General features: G+C 45.1%; 1 protein-coding gene across 3 annotated transcripts in view; it reads left to right on the top strand.

Moving 5' to 3' along the window:
• Positions 1 to 24530, top strand: part of AAAS (aladin WD repeat nucleoporin) — a 258437-nt gene that overhangs the window by 183657 nt on the left and 50250 nt on the right. For all 3 annotated transcript variants that reach the window (XM_069230959.1, XM_069230958.1, XM_069230960.1), the window contains one exon: positions 21138 to 21198. In XM_069230959.1, the coding sequence (XP_069087060.1) occupies positions 21138 to 21198 (61 nt within the window). The remainder of the gene's footprint in view (positions 1 to 21137; positions 21199 to 24530) is intronic.

Genomic DNA, 24530 nt, shown 5'->3' with positions numbered 1-24530 from the left:
GTGTTAAACACGATAACAATAAAATGTGTGAAAATACCCCAGGACATTGGCCACAGCGTGGCTGACTCTGCTTTTTTGAGAAGGGGCGGGGGGGGGCTTAGTGAGAGGCAGAGTACCTGTAAGTGAGCACTTGGCACCACGCTCTGTCCCCTCCAAGGCCCCGCCCCCTCCTCACACTGTGTAAATATTTTGTAAGTTGGCAGGTATGCAGTTCTAATGAAATATAAAATTTCTGCCTAAATTTTATAACACTTCTTGCCCTAATAACATAAGAAGTGGTAACGCTCGAAGATAAAGATAACAATATAGCCTGTTAGATAAGCTAATAACACTTTCATAGCATAATCTTTAGACTAATAGAACATACATCACCCTATCACAGAATCTTTATACTTAACAGGAAGTACAGATGTCCTTCCCAAATGGTTAGGACCACCAGACTTTCCAGGCTGAGTTGCTGACCCACTTTTCAACATGGTAGGTCCCAATTGATCAGATACAATTGGTTTCAACTCATTATCTGAATTAGAAGAATGAAGGAGAATTTGGTGATATGCTTACGGCAAATCTATTCTAGAAAACCAGTTGACTCCAGTGGTTTCCATTAGAGGTTTATTTATCTTAGGGAGTGGGAACTTGTCAACAACTATATTTTCATTTATGTCTCTAAGATCAGCACAATCTTGTCTTGCCGTTAGACTCCCTGGCAACCACAAGGGCACCAACCATTTCACACACTCCACTGTCACAATAATACCTCCTTGCTCTAATCTGTCTAGCTCTTCTGCCACACCATCATTCACACTTAAGAGTATGCGTCTTACTTTGTGACACACTGGTTTTGCATCATTGTTCGTCACAAATCTGCACACAAATCCACACAACTTCTGCAGTACCCAAAAACACTGGGAAATCCTTTCAGTAATTCCTCTTCCATGTGCACCATTGGGTCCCGAAGTAACAAAACTAGATCCTTACTATTGGAACTGAGTGTGATTCCCCAAGCCTCTTGATCAATTCAGCCCAAAACGGAAAGTGCCTTTTCCGCTAAGTACAATTTGCCTTCTGTCTTCCTACCCTTAATTTCAAAGGTGAGAATCATAAACCCTACCATTTGAATTCTTTTATCTGTGAATATGAAGGGTGTATGTCAGTGGGAACCAATTTACCACCCCGCCGCTCTTAAAAACCTATCCTTCCACACTAAACATAGCATTATAGTGTAATGCAAACTCTGCAGACTAGTGTACTGCGAACTCGAGCCAGCCACAATATTTATCTGCATTCCTCTGATATACATCACACTTATTTTACAGCAGTGTGTCAACATTGAGTACTGGACCATCAATGCTCAAAATACTTTCAGTATATTTTGGTTCTTCTTCATACACTTCCGAACCATCCGTTACACATTTCACTTTTACAGTCCCACTCTTTTCCTTCACTCCCTTACAAATTGGTTGAAGACACCAGAATAAAAACATTTGGACTTAATGGACAATTCTTGTCTGTTGCTAAATTATTCTTGATTTCCTTCAAATACCACACACCCATAACTTTTCTTGTATGCCAGAGTTATTTGTGTGCATTATAATCTGATCAATGATAAGTTCTTACTGCAGACACATAATCCTCAATTTTTTCCAATTTGTCCTGTTTCCTTTGGAAAAAATGTATCTATCGATAGCAGCATAAACAACTGGTTGGTAATAACAACCCAAATCAAGTTTAAACACATTATGATGTTCCGCAGATCTTGGTTCCTTTACCATTTGCCCATAAACATGTAAACACACTAAACCTAAACTGTGCAGTAACATTTTCTTCCTTGTAGGTGAAAATACACCAGAGCCTTCCTCTTTCAGTGATGAAATGTAGTTTATGAAATACTCCTTTAATTCTGGCCCCTTCATTTGCTGTTTGCCAGTAGAAGGAAGAAAGGGTAATGGAGAAGGAAGAGAACACGTTTGGGCACACATAGCAGTGAACTTAGGGGGTCATTCTGACCCTGGCGGCCACCGACCACGGGAGCACCGCCAACAGGCTGGCGGTGCTCCCACGAGCATTCTGACCGCGGCGGTTCAGCCGCGGTCAGAAGCGGAAAGTCGGCGGTCTCCCGCCGACTTTCCGCTGCTCGGGGGAATCCTCCATGGCTGCGGAGCGCGCTCCGCAGCCATGGGGATTCTGACACCCCCTACCGCCATCCTGTTCCTGGCGGGTCTCCCGCCAGGAACAGGATGGCGGTAGGGGGTGCCGCGGGGCCCCTGGGGGCCCCTGCAGTGCCCATGCCCATGGCATGGGCACTGCAGGGGCCCCAATAAGAGGGCCCGCAAAGTATTTCAGTGTCTGCCATGCAGACACTGAAATACGAGACGGGTGCAAACTGCACCCGTCGCACCCCTGCAACTACGCCGGCTCACTTCTGAGCCGGCGTCCTCGTTGCAGGGGCATTTCCTCTGGGCCGGCGGGCGCTCTTTTGGAGAGCGCCCGCCGGCCCAGAGGAAATGTTAGAATGGCCGCCGCGGTCTTGTGACCGCGGTGCGGTCATTTGGCGGCGGAACCTTGGCGGACGGCCTCCGCCGTCCGCCAAGGTTAAAATCAGGCCCTTAGTGTTTAGCACATTCAAAAGAAATGTGTGCTTCATTGGCACACGCAGTAAACTACTATTTTGAGTGAGTAAATCCAGGAACTCTGGGTAAAGTGTGCTCTATGCACTCCAATTAAGAACACCATAGCAAAAGAAAAGCGAAAAGTACTGAGTGCGCAGCTATGCGCATCTCCAGAGATATGCAAAATAAGGATGACCATACCTCCAGTATAAGAAGGACAAATACATTTTATGCGGTGTGAGTATCACTGCAGGCATGCAGAGTAAATAAGACCACACAGTGACCCCAGAAATATTCACTGCATGCTTAATGAGGTGTGCATAGCTAAATAAGTAATGAGTAATCACTGTGCATTAAATTAAGGTGCGCACATCACCATAGACACACACTGTGCACAGTAAAAGTAAGGAGCACTCAGAGTGTGCTGAATCAGTTGTATGTATCACCACAGACACACACAGTACTGCTGAAAACTGAAGCGACACGGCCAATTCCAAAATGGATCTGGTGTCCTATCTTTCAAGTGAATTCCTTCCCAACTTAAAATGGCATTGTTCATGGCAATGAATCACATGTCATGGTTTCCTTGCGTGCTTCCCTACCAGGAGATTCTCACACGAAGCTCACGCCACTCCATCGCCACACCACAGAGTTTGTACCTGCCCGTAACACATCCATAAATGCGCCAAACTTCAGCAAGAATGCCTAAAGTCATCTCACACAGTCCATGCTGCCCACTTTGCTCTCACTCACCCTCCACATCAGCTGGCAATCAGTAACAGATACTACAGGTACCAACTTTCTCCAGCAAACACAGATGTTTGTGATTTCTGAGCCCTACAAAATGCTAACTGGTTAGATACTTCCTCAGAGTTTGTCTTGAAGTCTTCTGCAGGATCTCCACCAGAAGAGGCATTGTGAACAGATGTATTGAAGAAGATGGCTGAGACTCTGGAGTACCTTGCCGAGGGAGGAAAACCAGGCAAATAATGTAAGAGCTTTTGCATCTTCTATCTTCCGCTTCCAGGCATTTTTTTGATCTTCATGGAGGCTTTGAGAGAACACATCCTAGCTGCTTCGGACAAAAAAACTTCTGCCTTTGAGAATGGTCGGACCTCCTTTCACAATCGTTGAACACCAAGGGACCCAAAGCTTTTGATGGCCCATCCTTCCCCAGAATCTGGTGGTGCAGGTGTCTTCCTGCTTGAAGCAGAACCAGTTATCCTCCCCTTTGGCTCCTCATGATTGTGAGCCTACAAAGATCTAAGCAATGTGAAAAATAGCTCATCTCCTCTAGGATTCTTTCCCTTTACCACACAAATACGACCTGCCTCCCTTCCTGCTATTCGCATGCCTTTTAAGATATGTCTCAGATGGTCATGTCAAACCTTCTGGAGTACTCGGAGGACCACTCTGCAAGATTGAATGTGATGGGCAGGATGTTGATAAAGAAATTCAAGTCTGGATTAGAAATAAAGGATTAAGTGACCAGCGCAATGTGGTCCTTTGTCACCTTTGAAGACGTGACTGGTTACATTCTACTAGATATTCAGGGGCTGTCCGGGCCAACCTAGTAGATATGCAGTTTGATGGTTCTTGCCTCTTTGACAAGGAGGCTGATTTGGCCCGAGAGGTCCAAACGGGGCCAGACAGTGGCTTGTTCCATGGGATAGGCTTTCCCTATCCGTTAGTTTCACAGTGAGTAACACAGATTTTACGGTTAATGAAGGGTCTAGCCCCTTTGGTGGTGCTAGCCATCCCAGCCATTACAGAAACTGCCAGTATAGAGGATGTGGTGGATTAGGGGGCGTTATGATCAGCAGCCTTAATCCTGCTCTCCTTCCCCTCAAAACTTCAGTAAATCGCTCCTAAGGGAGCACATGTGGCCTTTGGGAATGAGAGTGTCTTGCCTTCTGTTGAATTATTGAGCTATCACGATGGACCACTGGGTCCTGCAGGTCGTAAAGCAAACAATGGATCATTGAGTCCTGCAGATCCTAAAGCAATTGAGTTTCCTTTCCAGGAACTCAACCAAAAATTCCTTCTGTCCTCTCCACCACTTCAACAGATTATTCCTACATTCTCCAGCAGGAAGTCTAGATTATGTTGTGCAAAAGAGCCATGAAAATGGTTATAGAGCACAAGGTCATGAAGAAATATTACTCCTATTACTTTGTTGTCCCAAAGAAGGACAGTGGACTTTGCCCTATTTTTGACCTTCAGTCTTGAACAGCTTCCTTCCCAAGGAGAAATTCAAGCTGCTATCCCTTGCACAGGTTATGTTGGCTTTGAAGCTGGGAGACTGGATGGTGGTCCTAGACTTTCAGGATGCATACTTTCGCATAGTGATATAGGAGATACCTACATTTGCAGTCCCATTCTGTCTGACAACGGCACCTCTAATCTGTACCAAGGTGATGTCGGAGATTGTGGTACATCCAGCAAGCCACACCTGTTTATTCCTCTACCTCGATGCCTAGTGGCTGAAGGCGGATACGCCACAGCTGGTGGCAGACCACCTGATTTCCACAGCGTTAATGGTATCAAATGTGGGTTTATCCATCAATCTGCTCAAGTCACACCAATAACCCTCTCGGGACCTCCTCTTAATTGGACGGTGTAAAACACATCATTTGGGGCATTTCCACCTCCGCAGAGGTTTTAGGACATTAAAGATATGATTCCGATGTTTTAGGAGGAGGCCCGTCTCCTACCCCTGCCACCCCTCCAATTATTGGGTCTCATGGCTTTTTGCGTCCTGTTGGTCACCCATGCTCATTGGTGCATTTTTCTGCATCCAGTCAACTCAACTCTAGTGCAGACTGTAGAACAATGTCTGAATTCCCACAGAGGCAGCAAAAGATCTACAATGATGGTCAGTGATGAGGAATCTTTTGAAGACCCTCACTGGCATTAGCCACAACAGTGACAGATGTTTCCACTCTGGGTTGGAGTGTACATCTGGAGACCTTGGAGAAGATTGGACATCGGTCCCCCACAGAGCAGCGGGAATCATATAAGCCTGCAAGAGCTGTGTCCGGTAATCCTAGTGCTGAACGCATTCTTTCCCTTTATTTGCTATTTGTCAGTTCAGGCCATTACAGACTGCACAACAAGGTTTTGGTATGCCACCAAAAAGGGTGGTGTGGGTTGGCCTTCTCTTTGTCAAGAATCACTGATGCTGTGGCTTTCATTCAGGCATCTGTTTAGTTGCCAACCAGCTGACGGGCACCTTGTATGTGAGGGCTGACCACCTCAGTTCCTGCCACCTTGCCAGCCACAAGTGGCCCCTTCATCCAGAGTTGGTTTAGTCCAGCATCCCCTCCTAAGGCACCTTTGAGGTCGACCTCTTTTTCTTCCAAAAGAATGTTCTCTCCTTCTGTTCTGCACCCTTCAATTTCCTTTGAGGGGATTAATACAAGATCTGTTTTGTTTGAAGTGAGACTTTCTCTCCATTATGTGTTCCCTCCCATTCTTCTGATTCCTTGGGTTCTGAGGAAACTGTGTGAGGGCCATGCACAGACTATCTTAATCATGCCAGACTGGCCTCAGGGGGTTTGTTACGTAAATCTGCTTTGCTTGTCCCCGATTTGAACTCTTCCACTCAGACCAGACATCCTTTTGAAGTTGCAAAGTACATCTTACATCTTAACCTCCTGGCCCTCCACCTACATGTCAGGAGAATGAGCAGACCAACCTAAGTTCTTTTGATTTACCTTCAGATGTGGTGGACATCATCTTATTTTGTCAAATCTGTTCACTCAGGAAGTTAGCCTCAGCAGTTAGCTTGGTGTGCCAGAAAGGAAGTTGGACCTCATAAAACTTCTTTTAGATGTGTTGCACTTTGAAGTTTCTTTAGCCCTCAAGGGCTTGCATTGGGCACAGTTAAAGGTTGTTTTGGCTTAGTCTTTGTTTCTTTACATAATTGAACAACCTTAACTATTGAAGTTCCAGACTGTCATGTGGTTTGTTTAAAGGTTGACATATGTTCCCTTCTTTACTGTTCATAATGCCTTAGTGGAACCTTAACTTTGTGCTCACTTTCTTGATGGGATATCTGTTGCAGCTGTTAGCCCAGTGTTTCTGATTTCTGTCTCGCTGGCTTGGTGTGATAATGAGTTGCAGGCTTTGCCTGTTCGTCCTCTTTACTAATTTCTTCCCGGGTAAGCTGGTCCACACCTTCACCAGCGATTATTGCCTTGAGTTAGAAGTCCAAAGGGATGACCATTTTGCCAGATCCGTTCTGAAGGGCCTTCTGGTTTTACCATCTCCTCAGGCCGTCCGACATGGAGATACTGCTTGGCTGTTTATTCAGGAGGTGAGAAATCTAGCATGAGTATAGATTGCGTATCTTTACTAACTGTCCTCCTGCAAATTCCTTACCAATCCCACCGCCTTCTCATTCTGATGAAAGGTTCATTAATAAGGTCCCAAATGTTGGGCATGTTACATTGCATACAATTACCAATTTTGTTGGCCTTGTCTCCACTTCTAAGGGCATTGAAAAACAGACGAAGAACTGACATCTGTGTGCCGGAGCGTCACATACATTTCTCCGGTGAGGTCATGTCTGGGGTTGTACTGGGTATTAATGTGGATCGAGTGCCATCTACTGGTGCAGGCGAGTTATTTTGACTTTTCCAAATACAGTCTGTCACCTTGAGGAGATTCAAAAGGTGGATAATCTGCAGTTATCCACCAGAAAGATCATTATCAAGGGTAAGAAACGTGTTCCTTTCGATATTCAAAGACAACATTATTGCCCTGCACTGCCTCACCTTTTGAGTGAGACCTGCTATAAGGCTGTGAACCCCAGCACGCTACTGCTACTTTAGAGAAAGGAAGGAAAAATCTACTTATCTCTAGCCTTAGTTCTTTATTATTGTGTAACTTTAGTAAGATGGCTATTGGTCCAGTCTTATAAAGCAAAAACTCGAGCTCTGGTTTTGAACGACCGGTTCTCATGTAAATAAGGGGCTGAGAAAGTTATGAACAGCTCTCTCTACTATCTCCTTTCGTTAATAACAGTGATCCTTTGCACCTCTCTGAGAACTCTGGTCAGGTCACTGGAGCAGCAGTAACTTCTAGACTTGACTATGCCACGCAGGCTACTACTAAAAAATCTGTTGTGCGGACTTTAGCTTGTAAGGAATACTAGGGTTTATCTGTTTGCTAGTTGATAATTTTATAAATAATTTTATTTGACAAACACTAGGGAGTGTGATTGGTATGGTCATCATTTCAGATGCTTTCTTTCAAGCTCCAGCCTTCCATCCCAATCATTCTTCACAATCCTTCTCCAAGCGTGCCGGTGGAGAGGACACATTTGTGGCGCCAGTGCTCCTGCCTCTCCAGTGAGTTGAAGGAGCACTTTGATGCCACCCTGGGTGGTTGTGCTCTGCTCTGGACTAAGGCAACAGTGAGGGGCGTGGACACCAAGCTGGCCAGATCGCTGCCACTGCTAACTAAGCCTAAACACTGGCTAGGCATGCACCAGGGTTGAAACCTGCTTCTGCGAATAGAGGATTAATCTGGGAAAGACCAGAGAGGCAGTGGAACTGAGGATTGACCTGGGCTCTCGTGTAGGTGTGCCGGGTAGGCCACGCTGCAATGCGCAGGACAACATAGCAGCCTGATCTGTTGGAGAGATGAGGAGCTCCCTCTCCTACCTTTGCTGAAACACTACTGTGAGCATTGCCTGGAGGGCCCCACAAGATTATATCTTTCCGTTTGCCCTTGGGGCTGTGGCAGGTATGGGTTGATGTCCCCGGTGTGATCAGAGGGGTATAAGAGCTGCATAGACCTAGGCACTAAGCATGGCTGTTATGTATCCGACATTGTGTAGTGAAAAAGTGTCCTTCCCCTGCCCTCCTTAATCCCTTCCGGGCTTTCTTGATGCAAGCATGACAAAGGACATGTGAGCCAAACCCTAATTCCAGATCAAGATGAAGCTGTTTGCCAACGTGCCCCAGGAGCTGGCCTCGCAGGCACTGTCCCTTGAGGAAGTGTGGGTGACTAGCATCTTCAATTAGGTGGTCTCAGAGTATAGGGTCCTGTCACACGAAAAATCAGGTGAATTAAGTGTATTTCAAAGCCCACAGCTCATTCACAATCGTGAATGCAGAGTAATGATTGCACAAGAAATTAATCATAAGCCTACTGAAGGTATTATTGCAATGATATATTGACAGACAAAGAATTTTGTGACGTCCAGTGAACTATAATCTAAAGAGACAAAACTATATGTACATAGTCGATGTTGATGGAAATATAAACTATTAGAAGAGGAACCCTGATGCCTAAGTGGCATATACGAACTGCTGATGGCTCAATCAACTCAGATATATAAAGTTCAACTATGCACTTGTGAGGGTATCCAGGCGCTAGGTTCTTGCTGGGTCACTTGAAGAGCCAGGTCTTGAGTCCCTTTCTGATTTCTGGGAGAGAGGATGAAATTTGGAGGTGAGCGGGAAGGACATTCCAGGACTTGGCGGTTAGGTAGCTCTGGCTAATGTGGGACTTGTCTGCGAGGGAGGTGGAGAGCAGGTGTCTGGAGGGTTGATGGAAGTTCAGCTGATGGTTGATGCATGCTGATTCTTCATCGTGGAGGGCCTTGTAGGTTTGTATCAGCATCTTGAATGGGCATCTTTTCTGAATGAGTAGCCTGTTTAGGTTCCTGCGGTTGGGGGTGATGTGGGTCAGTTTGTCTGAATTGTGTAGAGTCTCCTCATGAGTTGAGTGGTAATTCCTGCATTGAGCTTGCTGCAGTAATCCAGCCGGCTCGTGACTAGGGCTTGAGAGACCGTTTTCCTGGTGTGACGGAGAGCCATATGAAGATCTTTCGGAGCATGCAGAGTGTGCGGAAGCTGACAGGAGGATACTTAATTGATCTGGCATTTCATGGTGAGTTTGCTGTCCAGGGTGATGCCAAGGTTGCAGGCGTGGGCTGTAGGTGTGGGTCTGAGTTCGGAGGGTGACCAGGTGTCGTTCAATGGGAAGGTGCTGTTCCCAAAAATCAGCACTTCCATCCTATCTGTGTGGAGCTTCAGATTGTTGGTGGAATTTGGTCCTAGTGGTGGTGGGGTCTCCTGAGAGCGAGAGGATGAGCCAAGTGTCATCTGCGTAGGATATGATGTTGAAGCCATGGGTTCTGATGATGTTGGCCAAGGAGCATCATTTAAGTGTTGAAGAGGGTGGTGCTCTTGGGTTCCAAAGTGAATGATGGAAAGCGGATTCTCTGGGTTCGTCCTGTGAGAAAGGATGCAGTCCACTTGAGGGCGTCTCCCTGGATTCCGATGTGGTGGAGTCTCTTATGAGAATATGGTGGGATACAGTGTTGAATGTTGCTGAGAGGTCGAGGCGGAGCAGCGTCGCTGTTTCACCCCTGTCAAGGAGGGTTCTAATGTCATCGGTGGCAGCGGTCGGGGCGTTCTCGGTGTTGTGGTTGGCACAGAAACCGGATTGGGAGTTATCCAGCAGATTATTTCTCTCCAGGTGTTCAGTGAGTTGGCAGTTGATGGCCTTCTCGAGGACTTTGGTGGGAGAGGGGAACAAAGAGATGGGGCAGTAATCCTTGAATTTGTGGGGGTGGCAGAGGGTTTGTTGGGGAGGGGTCTGACCTCTGCGCATTTTTTTAAAAATCTGTCTGGGAAGGTGGCCATGGTGATAGATGCGTTGAGAATGGAAGTGAGTTTGCTGCTGATTTCCTTGCTCTTGAGCATGAGGAAGTAGTGGGGGCAGGGGAACGTGGGTGCTCCCAAGTGGATAGAGTTCTTGGTGGCTGTGGTGCTCCGAGTGGTGAGCTGTTCTCATGCGGTTAGCGGGTGGTGTCTGTCGGCGTGATGCGGTTGTAGAGGTTGGGGTGCGAAGATACTGTAGATGGTGAATATCTTGTGGAAGTAGTCTGCCATGACGTGGCAGAGTTCCTGGGAGGGGGAGAACGTGTTCTCTGTGACTGGCAGATTTGAGAACTCTCTGACAATGCTGAAGAGTTCCTTGTTGTGGTTGGAGCTTGCTTCGATGTGGTCTGCCAGGGTACCTTTTTTCGTGTCTTTTAGGTGTTGGTGGTATTTGTTGAGGGCTGACTTAAAGGTGGCTCATGTGTGGGGTCTCTGCTGGTGCGCCGTCTTCTTTGTAGCTATTTGCAGTTGTGTTTCATAGTCCTGAGTTCTGGTGTATACCAACTGGCCAGTTTGGTGGATCTGCTGGTCTTGGCTGCCTTGATGGGGTGACTCTGTCAGCGCAGAAGGCGATCTGTGTGCAGAAATTCTGGATAGCCTGTTCAAGGTTGGTTGTGGGGTCGGACTGGGTGGTGTTGAGGGCATCCGTCCATTGCGTCTGTCACTTTGATTCAGCTGCAGTGGGAGGCCTTGGGGTGCCTGGTGGTGGGGCATGGTGGTTCTGCAAAGGTGAAGTGGACAATGGTGTGGTCGGTCCAGGTGAGTTCAGTGATGTAGAGAGCTGGGTTCTGGTTGCAGGCCCTCCCCCGCCCCCACACACACACACACACACACACACACACACACACACACACAATGTTTGCCTGTTTTTACATGCAACTTTGACTGAAGTGTACTAGGTTCCTGCTAATCAGGTCTCCAGTGACAGTGTTCCTTCCCCCAGAAACAGGACCACTGGTCACCTGATACCCCAAGTGACCAGGCCTTTAGCACCTTTTGTAAGTCCCTAGTAAATGATACCTCTGGTACCTAGGGCATAGGTACTAAAGAGAGTCCCTAAGAGCTGCAGCAAAACGTGTGCTACTCTGAGGGACCCAACACCAACATTAAGCAGACTGCAGTTGCGGGCTGTGTGTCTTGATGCAGACAAAGGTGAAAACACGACATGGCACACTGCCTGTGTGCTATGTCCCCTAAACACTGCATGCATTATATATGTCACCCTCTAGCAGGCCTTACAGCCCTAAGGCAGGGTGCATCATATTACATGTGAGGGCATATCTGCACAAGCGGTTAAGCCCATGCTATGTCTTTGTCGATTGTCAGTCTTAGTAAGTGTTCTGGGAAGCTATTTTAAATACATGTGCTGGACACTGGTCACTATGAGTTCCCCAGCTACATGATGGCTTCTCTGAATATAGGGAAGTTTGGTATCCAGCATCTCAGATTAATAAATCCTTGCTGATGCCAGTTTATTAATAACCACATCCAGAGGGCACCTTAGAGGTGCCCCCTGAAAGCCTACCAGCTACTAGTGGATTGACTGACTGATCATGACCAGTTCAGCCACCAAAGACGTGTTTCTGCACCCCCTTCCCACCTCACCCCCCAAAGTGAGAGCCAGCACTCCCAAGGGACAGAGAAAAAAGCCCTCACTGGCCGGGGGTGTTATCACCTCACCCAGGCAGGATGGACGTTCCATGGCGGGAAGCTTCAAAGGCCTACCCACCTTTGTAAAGCAACCCAAGTCTCTCCAGATGGTGGAGATGACCGACACCTCAGTCCTGACCCCACTTTTGGCAGCAACACAGGCGGGAATATTGGGCAGATTAGGAGGTGTACCCACTTCTTGCCATTCCCGCCCCTAAGGTAGACGAGCTAAAGTGGACACTACTTTTTAAATTCCTCCATCTTGTTTGGAAGGAATTAGGCCACTAGGGTTAGGGTTATGCCCACTTTCCAGCAGAAGTGGTCATTGAAAGGGTGTAGTCCCCCTAAAGGTTGGCAGTCCACTGACAACTCCCCTAAATTGAGTTTTAAGGTGACACACCTGAACTTTAGAACTCAGATCCTCACGACCTAAGAAGCCAAGGACAAAGAAGAGTCGCACCTGCAGAAGAGGAAAAATAGAAGCAGCTGACTTGGAACCAGCACCACCGGCCTGCCTACTGACCTCGACGGACACTGCCCAAAAAGAAGACTTGTCCTACAGCTGAGCGTACAATAAACCCAGGGAACTGCCTGCATTCCATAAAGGCTCAAGACTTCCATGAGCAGCAACTCTGCTTTGCAACAAAGTCTCAAGAAAGGACTCTGCAGCCCCCGGAACAGCAAAGACCAGATGCCCAAAGTGGCCTCTGCATCTGACGTCCATAACCTGAAGTGAAGCTAGCTGTTCAGAGTCCAGTGTGGTCACACTCATCTTGGACTTCCCCATGTCACCTGCAGCCCCTGTATGCAGGCCCCCTTTCCTGCAGCTTTGTGGTGAGAGAAAACCTGACCCCTCCAGCAACCATTGCACCAGTCACTTCTGACCTCATCGGAGGTGGGTCAGTGGTGCCAGTGACACCCCCTGGTTCCTCTGAGCTAGAGTCCACCCTGGGTTCCCCCTGCTGGACTCCCCAATGGCGCTAGCAGCCTCAACACGCAGGACCCTTGACCGCCCGTGGTCCTGGGCACAGAAACTTGACACCTATGGACATCCCTGCATCTGTCGCCCCTCGATCCTGGAGAAAAGGACCAGTGGTGCACCTATGCCCCCGAGTACCCCAAGTCTACAACCTACCTGTTTGTTGTCTCAGACTGACTTCCTAGTCAGAGCCTGCAGCCTGTCTTCACAAGGACCAAACTACCATAGAAACCCATTGCACACCCAACACCTTACTGCAGCCCTGCACCCGGCCACCAAAGTGCTGCCCAGAGTGACCTGCTGGTGTGGTTCTGATCAGTGCCCTGTACTTATCTTAACTCCCTGAGATTGGCCTTGTGAGTCATTGCTAACCCTGTGTTTGCTGAATATTGTTTTCCTCCATAGGTTAACAATGAAGGACTCTGAGAAGTGTTGATTTTTTTTAAACTGAAAAGTATTTATGCTTGAAAAAGTGCTTACCTGATTACGAAGTACTTGGGTTTCAAACATATATAAAAAGAAGTGTTATTTTTCTAAATTGGTCTCAGATTTATTCTTTGTGTGTGTCTCATTTATTGCCTCTGTGAGTACAACAAATGCTTAGCACTACCCTCTGATAAGCCTAACTGCTCACCCACACTACCACAAAATAGAGCATTAGTCCTATCTACTTTTGCCTCTGCAAAACAATTCCACCAGTTATCACCTGGAGATAGGGATTTTTTTAATTTCATAAGGGGATGGCCTATAAATCATCATCATCATCATTCAAACTTTATTTCGGCAACAGGTACCATAAAAGCAATACAAATACAAACATAAAACCAAATTCACAAAAACATATATAAAAATAAAATAATAAATAATCACAGTAAAAATGGTGAGATCTTCAGGGTAATAAATATTTCACATTGTCAATGACCAGGGTGTGAGAATTACACACCAAAAATCTCTGTTGAGAATATGAATGGCTTATTCCCTTATAATTTGAGAGCCTATACTAAGTGATTGTCGAAAATGAGATTCACAGATAAGACTTGAACGAATACGTTTAAATGTCTCAAAACATATGAATTTCCTCCCTATGTTAAAAAAAGTTTAATATAATAAAAGCATATATTCAAAATCTAAATTTTAGAATAGTAGACAATCAAAAGCACATTCGCTACCCTTAAATACATATTGTATCAATTTATAAAACCTGCTCTATACCGCAAATAGCTGCTAAAAACTCTGCCACAGCGCAAACCACCACCCTGTGGATATTTGTACTGCAAATCCTAAGGGCCGAGTGACGGTCCCTGATGCCCATGATCTTACAGAAGGGTTTTATCCAATGAGCCCTTTGCTTTTTAAATGCTGGACAATGGAATAAAAGGTGACTAGTAGTTTCCCTGGTATTGCATCCCATCGGGCAAGAATTTGACAGACTATTAGATTTCTTCCATCTAGCGGTAAGATCGCACACTGGTAAGGATCCCAGTCTAAATCTTAAATAAAGCGCACGCGCCACTGGGTGTGTAATAATATCCAAAAAGTGCTTGAACTCATAGTGACACTTAAAAGATAGGAAGCTGTCTGTTATACTACCCGACGAGACAGCTACTATAGTTAATGTATGTACATTCTCCCAATATGCATCCTTTAACATCTGGGGGGCATTTTTTGGAAGATGCAAAGGGTCCACCCAATAAGACCCCAACCCAAGTTTAAAAAAAAAAAAAAAACTTTTTACATACTTGCACCGTGGGATTTCGTCAACCTGAGAATCTCTTAAAAGCGCTGTTAGTCATATTCTGTTAGGATCTAACGCTACTGAGGACCAAATCCGAATCCAATATTGGAGTGGACGCAGAGCATCAATATCTACAATGTAATGGGAGTTTTGATAGATCCATTTGGATAAGCAAAGTTGGAGAACTTGATGGAACTTTTAGCAAGGCTTTAATGAAGAGATTTTCTGCTCTTCCTATATCATGGAGTTTGGCATGCCCACACGGCTCGGCGCCATATAAAACACCTGCTCTAGCTTGCACTTTGTAAATATCCATTGCGGGTGTAATTGGAAAGGTGGGCGTTTTAGCAGCAAATCTCAAAATGCCTCCTGTCTTTTGTTTGAGGGACATAACGGACTTTGACAGATGTGATGTCCAATTATGGGAGTTGTTTAACCTAATTCCCAAATAATCAAAATCACTGACACATTCAAGAACCTCGCCATCAAGGACTATTTTTTTCTTTAATCTAAATTTTCGGTCACCAAATACCATACATTTGGTTTTGGTGCAGTTTATTTGTAGACCGTAATCCTTGCAAAAATCCGAAATTTCTTCCAGAAGCCTAGATAATCCAGAGGCGGTTTGGGATAAGAGCAAGGTATCATCAGCAAACAACAGGCATGGTGTCTTGATGCCACCCAATTTCGGTGCATCGTTTTGGGTATCAAGCAAGTATGGAATACATGCATTTATAAAGAGCAAAAAAAGAGTTGGAGCTAACACACATCCCTGTCTAACACCTTTTTGCAGGGGACACTCGCCAGATAGTTCTCCATCCTTCCCCCACCTTACTCTGGCAAAGCTATCTGAGTACAGTTCCCTAATCAAATGTAACAATGGACCCAGGGCTCCAATATTGGCCAAAGTCTCCCACATCTTCGGTCGGGAGGCCAGGTCAAAAGCAAATCTAAGATCGACAAAGAGCCTGCCACCATCCAGGTCCACCACCTTCCATTTTACTGTGAGAAAGCAAAAGACCTAGTCCATTGTGGCCGTCCCTCGCCTGAAACCCGCCTCAAGATGGCTCAAGGCCCCATTATCCTCAATCCAGGCTCTAAGCCTTCCCAACACTTGAAAAGAAAAGATTTTTTGGAGGTTATCTAAAAGGGTTATCGGTCTATAATTTACCAGGGCCGATTTGTCCCCTTTTTTTATAAATGGGGACAATTATTGCACCTTTCCACGAGTGAGGAAAGATATTACTCTCCAAGATAGCATTTGAAACTTTGATATAAGGGCCCCATATTGTCAGGTCAGACTTATACAAATCATATGGAATCCCGTCTAACCCCTGAGCCTTTCCTGGTTTTTGGGCCCTAATAGCTCTCTCAGTTTCTTTCATAGTGAAAGGTGCAATAGCACCTGCCTAGTTAATCTAAGCCATAAGCACCTCTTCTGTACCTACTAACGGGTCGAAATCCTGGCTATAGAGTTTGGTAAAATAGGAGACCCAAGTATTTGGTGGAATATGGCAATCAGGCCTAGGGCTCAAATGCCTTCCTTCATTAGAAACCAGGGACCAAAAACGCCTTGTGTTTAAATCCCTGGCTGCTACCAACAATTCTTGCCATATATCCTCCACCCACTGCGCCTTGCTAAACTTGATTGCATCTGCATAGTCGCGCCTTGCCGTTACTATAGCAGGTCTGTCCCGTTGTTTAACTGCTTCCAAAAGGCCGCTTTTGGCTCTCCTGCAAGCATTGTTAAACCATGGATTTGATTTAAGTAATCTGGGCCTCCCCGTTTTCTCTAATAAAAAGGGCATTCAGAGAAGCAAAAAACTCAATATGTTTAGCCATGGTCTGATCGGCAGAATAAGTATTGGGTGCTGCATATCTCAAAACCAAATCAGACATTTGAGCTACCAAGACACCTTTGTTCATAAAAATCTCCCATCTTAATGCATGCTGCTTACTGGCCACCTCCAGGGCGGGCGTAACTCTCTCGGCTTGCTTTGTTGGCTCCATCTCAGCAAACCACGTATCCAACTCCAACAAAAGGGGGAAATGATCACTGTAGCGATGGTCTCCTACTTTAATATCCTTCATTCCATGCCAAATCCTAATATCAATAAGCAAATAGTCGATCAAGCTACTGTAGGACCCTCTGGAAAAAGTAGAACGTTCTGGAATGTCTGAGGGAAAACGCCCGTTTCCTGTCCGTAGGCCATATAGCAGCATTAGCTTGATAATCTGCCGCACCCCCGGATTAGATTTAAACTGATTTCTCGACGTATGAAAGGATGTAATTTCCCCATATTTCATCCTCTTCCTGGACTAGCTCTGCAAAAAGTGAACTGGGCTCTAATAAAGCATTAAAGTCACCAGCTATAATAACAAAATGTGAAGGAAGTAAATCAGCCACAAGAGTATTACGAAGGATATAGTTTCTGAAGTTTTGCTGGAAGAACCTGGCCTATTGTATAGATTTACACACAAAGTCAAGGGGCCCAGTTTTGGTGTAATTGAAACAGCCAAAATGTCAGGTGAATTCACAATGATTTCCTTCGCTTCCCTTACCTTGGAGATCTTTACCCATGTGATAAGACCCCCTCCTGCCCTCCCTGCAGATGAGGGGATGGCCTCTTTGCAAAATGATATAAACCCTTGCCTATATATATTTGTAGTGGCCCATGTTTCCTGGAAGAGGCAAATACTACAGGAATCAATAAGAGAGCCCCATTCTGGATCGCCAACCTTGTTTCGTAAACCAGCTATAATCCAAGAAATTACAGTGGAATGAAGAGGCCTGGGTCTAAGATGATTATCATTGGCAACACCCCAACAAGACACTGGAGGCGAGGATATTAAGCCATCTTGTATACTTGAATTCTTTTCTAGTGAGCCACCCCTCTGGCATGACTCCTGGAAACCGCCCTTCTTGTTTCTAAATGGATTCCCACCCTCATACAATAAAACAGTATTCCGCACTGCTAATTCTTCTTTGAGTCAATCCATGTCTAATGAATTTGAACTTAGACTTTTGCTTGGATATTTAAGCCGCTTAGCCCAGGTCTCACGCTCCCTCCAAGGAATATCCAAAGTAGGGGCCATTGGGGTAAGAGAAGGTAGATCAAAAGATCCCATAGTAGCTGCCCCATTTTCCGGGGTGGCCACAGGTTCTTTATCAGGAGTATCCCCACAAGGACGATTTTGTTGCAGAGTGATATTCGATCTGTTCCGTAGTGGGTTTCATGCCTCTATGGATAACAGGCCATTGGCCAAGACGGGAGTTGCTAATACTATCTCAACTGTGTCCACTTGGCCTATCTTGCCTATGTGACGCTTTGCAAAGATAACATCTGAATGAATAATGGAGGCACAATTCCTGACATGTCTAATTGAATGAATAGCCTTATTCGTTAACGACAGGCTGTCTTCATAGGAACTTGATACTCATTTCGGAACGTTACACATATATATAGAATGACCACATTTATGGTTATAATTTTTCGTTATGCGTTGCCTAATGGGAATATTCCGTGGTTCTCCAGTGTGGAAGCTAGGCTGCGGGAAACGGTTAGTACAGCTGGGTACCTGAAAGTGGGCCTTTGCTAGACAATAGTTTTCCAGCCCCCAGGTCAGATTACTTACTTCCATCTTTGGCACTTGGTATAGGGAATTTAAGACTTTCCCCATCCGCAGACACCACAACCCTCTTTTTGGCCTCCGGGCGAAGTAAAGTAAGAGTCTCAGTCAGCATCCTTTAAGGACCTTTATCTCTTGCTTTAGGTCTACAATTAAATTAACCACTTCTGCCTGGAAATTTTCAACCATAGACTGACTAGCAGACATTCGTAAATTGATATCCAGGCAACTTTCTTCTATATTTAGATCAAGGTCCCCTAAAACAGAAAAACGAATTGAACAGGGTATGTCATGGACTATATTACTTACATCAGAAACACCCATATCTGCCATTTGGGTACGGTCTTTACTTGTAACCACTAGATTGACTACACCATGCAACCACGTTTTAGGTAGTAGGCTTGGGGCAAGGTCATTGGATCCCACTGCAGTGGGCCTTTTTGGTGCTCTAGGTTTAAAAAAGGATGAAAAGGGGACACTGGTTTGTTCTTTGGAAGCTCGACTCTCCTTCCCATTTAACAGCGATTCCACCTCCTCAATTAAAGTATCAATCTCATTGGTAGCGCAATTTGTTAGTCTTTTAGAATTTTTTTGGGACTTAGGAATTTTAGATAATGTAGCTGCCACCGCAGGACTACCTTTGCGCTTTGCGCTTTCGCATCTTGTAGGAGTTATCAAAAAAGCTGTTATGTATATGAAAAAACAGTTGAAAGATTGAACAGGAAAATGTCTACCTTGGAGCCAACAGATAGGGGCCAGCCTGGGCTCTTCCAGTTACCTGCCCTTGGCCTGCGCACGTCCCGCGTTGCGGGGGGCGTGACGTGCTTAGTAGCACTCGCGCCTTTGCCCCTGCTCCCTTCCTGGACTGGTGAGTTGTGGAACGCCGAGTCCCCTGGCAGGCAGCAGCAGGCAACACAGTCGGAGCAGAGAGATCCCCGCGTTGTGGTGGGGGGGGTGCGACGCACTTAGTAGCGCTCGCGCCTTTGGCTCTGCTCCCTTCCTGGTGGGCTGGCAGCAGCAGGCAACACAGTTGGAGCAGAGAGATCCCCCTAAAAATCAAGAATAGTGGTGCATCATCACTCAGCCACTGTCCTCTGTGTAATGAAGACCTGTAAACCTTACACTCAAATTAATAAACCTGGGAGGTATGGAGGACCTTTGAGGCTCCTTAGGGGACATGTCATTCGTGGAAATGGGTGCTCCCCTGCCAATACCAAAATGACTAAGCTCTGGATGTACACGGCAACCCAAAACAGTATGAGCATCTGAAAGGCATTGATAGATGCTCACAAATGGAGGAACCAATGTGTTGTTGTATTAAATGGGAAACAGTATTCACTATAAATGTGTTTTTTTATTTTGTAAACAAAATTGTTTGTACAGGTATGCCGACTCATACCTGAAGATTTCATAGCCCCAGTTAAATAGATTTTGAAGATGCACATGTTGGCTTTTGTGTCTACTTTTCTTCTCCGTTTCCTTTATTAACAATCACAGCATGTTCCAATCTTCTGTGACACCTAACCAAAGTATTTGAGGTTTGAGCCCTGTCTTTACAAGAAATCTGATCATTGTAAAAACTGATGTGATTTGCATAAATCATGGTAGATATGTTCTATCAAATATGAGTACCATATCCTTATTTATTTGTATCCAAGGTGGTCCCTACTCTCACTCTACATACATTAAGGCTGCAGTTGTAGCTGTATTGTGCATTTGACTAACTTATGAAATTTGCAAGGCTCTGCTTGCACACTGCACAAGCAACGGCAAACCGTGCCTGGGTTCTGGATACTTAGGGTGGTTTAGGTGGATACTTAGGAAACCTTTTAAGATGAACATTGTTCCTTTGTACACTCTTTCTTCTAGGCCTAGATTCCGAGTGCACAGGACGTCCAAAACATTGTTGCCACCACTAGAACTCCTGATACCATGGGGTGCAGTATCTCTGTGTAGGGTTTTATGGCACAATTCTTAGTTGCCCACTGAGGAATGATGAGTTACTCTGGAAATTAGTGCTTTGGCATGTCGCTCCAGGGCATACTGTCAAGATTTAACCGATCAATGCACAATAGACGAATCAAGGGGGTGCAGTAATTTTGCATGCAAAATTACTGCTCATCTTGTTCTTCTGGTTGAATAACGAATTTAGATAAACTCTCAGTGAGAACCTTAGAATATTAATATTGATATTCTTTGCCATGTGCCCTGGGGGAGTAAAAATAGATGCCAAGTTAGAGAAGAAGCTGAGTATCTGTAACTGTTTCTTAGAAACTAGTATAATCTTTCAAGTAATATTCATCGCTTCAAATCCCCCTACAAAATAATCTGATTCCATATAACTAGTTCTTTTTTCAGGATGGAGGCTGATGAGTCACCAAAAGACAGCAGATTACACAATTTATCATTCTGCAAAACATACCATCATTCTTCACACAATTGCAAACCCAATGTCTTGTGTCCCTACTGCTCCAAAATCAAGACTGTTTCTAAACCAGAATCTGGCTGTGCTTAACCTTCAGTGAGACAAAGTGAAATACAATGGTAAGTATGTATACCATAAGAACAAAACTAGTAAGCAGGTGCTCATCAGGTACTTCATAAAACTCAATCTGACTTTGTGGACCAATTCATCAAATACAGGGATCCGTGTTGACCCACTGAGCACAGGTTCAAATTCAAGCAGGTCATGTCAACCTACCAAGTTCACCAAAAGGAGTAATGTTGAGTTGGGTAACAGTAAACCTCTATTATTAAATGGTATGGCACCTTTAAACGTGTGCTTTACAAATATGCACATAATATAATAAATATTTGGAATTTGTCTTCCTGATCAGGACCATTTTTTCTTGCAGGGTTTGGGAGACGCAGACATGGACTTGTGAGCGGTGGCCTACTCTAAAAGGACGCTGTCAAGTGAGTTTCTTTTCATACTTTAAGAGCCTCAGTCCTTTTGGAACATCCATAAAGAATCAGGGTTTTAACAACCTGATAGTAGCAGTAGACCTGTTGATCAAAGATGTATATTTTTTCCTACAAAGCATCCCCAACAGCCTTCAGTTGGCAAAAGTGTTTATACAACATATTGTGTAATCATATAGTTTACCTTCACATGGCCTCAGACAGTCTCTCGGTTTTGGACAGATTTTTTAAAACTACTCTGCTTTGCCCTAGGGTTCTCTTCTGCATACCATCCAGAATCAGTTCGGCAAAAGGAAAGTGTAAACTAGGGTATCGAACATTATGTGCTGTATTACATCACCGACTGAAAGAATTGGGTGGAATCTGTCTAGTCAGTAGAATTCTTCAATAATAATGCCACTTGCTCATCAATGGGTGAATTTGCATTTGTTCTCTCTTTATGGAGTATCACTTGTGGTCCACATCATTGCAGAGCAAAGTAGATGTCCAAACGGAATGCAGACAAAAACAGACTACCTGCCCCCATCTGTGCCATCAGACAAATGTGTCCGCCTGCCTGGCCATTCCTAATTTGTGGATGTTGGTAAGACTGGTGTTTATTCACGCCTATCAGCGTCCATGAAAATGCACCCTGCGTTGCACCTCTCTCATTAAATCCATCAAGGTTAAACCAGAGACACATTTTTCTCAACCTCCCTCACCTGCACTTGTCGAGGGAGACCCAAAATATGAGGTTCAGGTCATCTTAGATTGTGCTAAACACATAGTAAACTGTTTTACCTGATGACTGGAAAGGATATAGATTTCACTAAAGAACCTGAGACCCACCTTTCATGTGCTTGCTCTATGACTTTTGCATGAATTCCACACAATTCCCAAACAAACATGACCCAGAGACACAGGGCCTGGGGTGTGTAGGGAGGATAATGTCAGGAATCAGCCTACAAGAGGCTGTTACAATAATAGAAAAATCTATGGTTTGGGACAGTAGCGCTTAACTTTGAGTTTTCTCCAACCCCTATTCCTGTTTGGTCAAGCTTGCAGCAAACACTCTTTATGACAGGAAATAGGGATATAGTGCACAGTCTTTTTTTTTTTTTTCCTGTGTAAAACAGGAAGTCAGGCTAAGTTTATGCTTACCTGTATTTTCCGCTGTTCACCATTTAGTGCTCTTCATGTGTGATTGCACTAGCTTGTACTGGAAGAGTGATGGATTGAGGAATGTGCTGGAGTCACCTGGTACCGCTTTAGTGGTTCCATTGTTGCTGGCGCCCTTTAAGAAGTCCCACAAGACAAGGGAACTCGCTTTTAACCACTTCACAGATCTCATGGTACTGTTAAATGCCCTCTTGGATCGAACACCACCTTCTTAAGCCACAGCCTTGAGAGGCTTGACGATTTTCACTTGGAACTCTCTGGATGAGCAGATCAGCGTTTGATCTACAGGCAGAGACTAACTGCATCATATCTGGGGAACAGTGCTTCAAGCCAGATAAAGTGATTGCACATAAAAGAGTTTTGTAAAGCACTGAGGTACCCATTTGGGGTTTCCCGGCACTTGGAGAGACAGGTCGAGTCTGTCCAGGTCTTACTAATTTGCAAACAGCCAGGTCTTCAGCTGTCTTTGAACGGTTGTGAGCGAGGGACAGCTTCTCAATGCTTCTGGAAGGGATTTACCCAACAGGTAAGCAAAAGCACGACCACGCTTGCAAGTGCATTTAATTCTAGGGACAACAAACAAGGAGAGTTTGCTTGAGCGACGAGAGTGGGTGGGTTGATGAGATCTACCAAATTCATACATATATTATGGGCCTGCCCCTGACCTTGCTCTGTACACATAACACAAGGTTTTAAAATTAATTCACTTCTGTGCTGTAAGCCAGTGAAGCTCCCCTAGTAGATGAGAGACCGAGGAACTTTTGTGCAATCTATAGAGCATCCTTGCTGCTGAATTCTGGACCACTTGCAGCCGTCTAAAGAAGACTTTTTTTTGCCCCCAGAAAAAAGCACATTGCCGTAATCCAGTCTTCACATAATGAGTTCCTGGATAACTTGTTTTGTGCTCTGCAGGAAGCTTCTTTGATTGAAGAGACACAGTACCTTTGCTAGGATTTAGTTATAAATCATAGACATTCAAAATTCATTGATTTTGACCTTCTCAGTATTTAGAGACCAAGTATTTTGACCTTTAAGAAACTGCCCAAGTAACTCCTCTGTAGGACATATGATTTTGGGTAGGAACACCATCCAAGCAAAAACAGAAGAAACCGTGGGGTGGAAACCAAGATGGTGACATCAGTAATCATACTAGGTGTGTATGTTTACTGAAAGAGCAACTACAAAGTGATGTAGGCTTAGTGATTGCTCAGTGCATAATGGAAGGGTATGCCTTGCGATGATGTTTCAGTGTTAACCACTTCAGCAAGGCTGCATCAATGGACTACATACCAATGTTATGTTATATGTATTTGTATGGTTCGCGTATCAACTAGTGGGTATCCTGGGGCCGAAATGGGGGCGGCTGCCCTGAAGCCTATTTAATTAGCCAGGTTTTAAGTTTCTGACAGAATTCTGTGATAGAGTTGGCAGCTCTGATGTGGAGGTTGTTCAAGATTTTTGTGAGCCAGGAACTAAAAGGCTCAGCCACCGGCTCTGGCTTTTTGGATGTGGGACGTGAGGGAGCTGGAGGCCGCCAAACAGAGGTGTCTGTCTGTTCAGCACATAGAAGTTGATACAGCAGTTCAGGAACTGGGCCTTGCTTGTATACTTGACAGGGGAGGAGGTGTAAGGATCTTGACGGGGGCACCTTTGAGTATGGGGAGCCAGTGGAGGTCTTGGAGTAGTTTAGGCATATGAGAGTGGGGATGAAATTTGAGAGCGAATCTGGATGCTGTGTTCTAATTTATCTAGATTCTCCTGGTGATCTGTTCAGGGATGCCGACGTAGAGTGTGTTTCCTTAGTCTAGTTTGCTGGTGATCAGGATTTGGGTGAATAATACTTTGGCTTCTAGCCAGAGCCATTTATGGAAGCAGGAGGAGTGGACCATGTTAACCTAGTCAGTTATTGAGATTTTATTGTTGATCATGATCCCTAGTTTCTGGCTTTGTTCATCAGGCTTGGTGCCTGTCCAAGTTCTGGGGCTGTCTGTACGAAGACCAGTGAGAGGTCTTTACCGAAAGGTTCCACCTCTGTCTGTTCGGAGTTGAGCTTCAGACAGTTTGTCTTCATCAAGTTTGCGCCTTCAGGCATGCAGTTGATGAACTTCATCTGGGAGTGGGAGATTTCTTTGGAGAGAGAGGATGAGCTGGGTTTTGTTGGCATACAA

The sequence above is a fragment of the Pleurodeles waltl genome, chromosome 4_2 (assembly GCF_031143425.1).
Source record: "Pleurodeles waltl isolate 20211129_DDA chromosome 4_2, aPleWal1.hap1.20221129, whole genome shotgun sequence".
In the NCBI taxonomy this organism is placed as follows: domain Eukaryota; kingdom Metazoa; phylum Chordata; class Amphibia; order Caudata; family Salamandridae; genus Pleurodeles; species Pleurodeles waltl.
The sequence above is the reverse complement of the archived record's forward strand: the minus strand, read 5'-3'. Positions and strand labels throughout refer to the sequence as shown.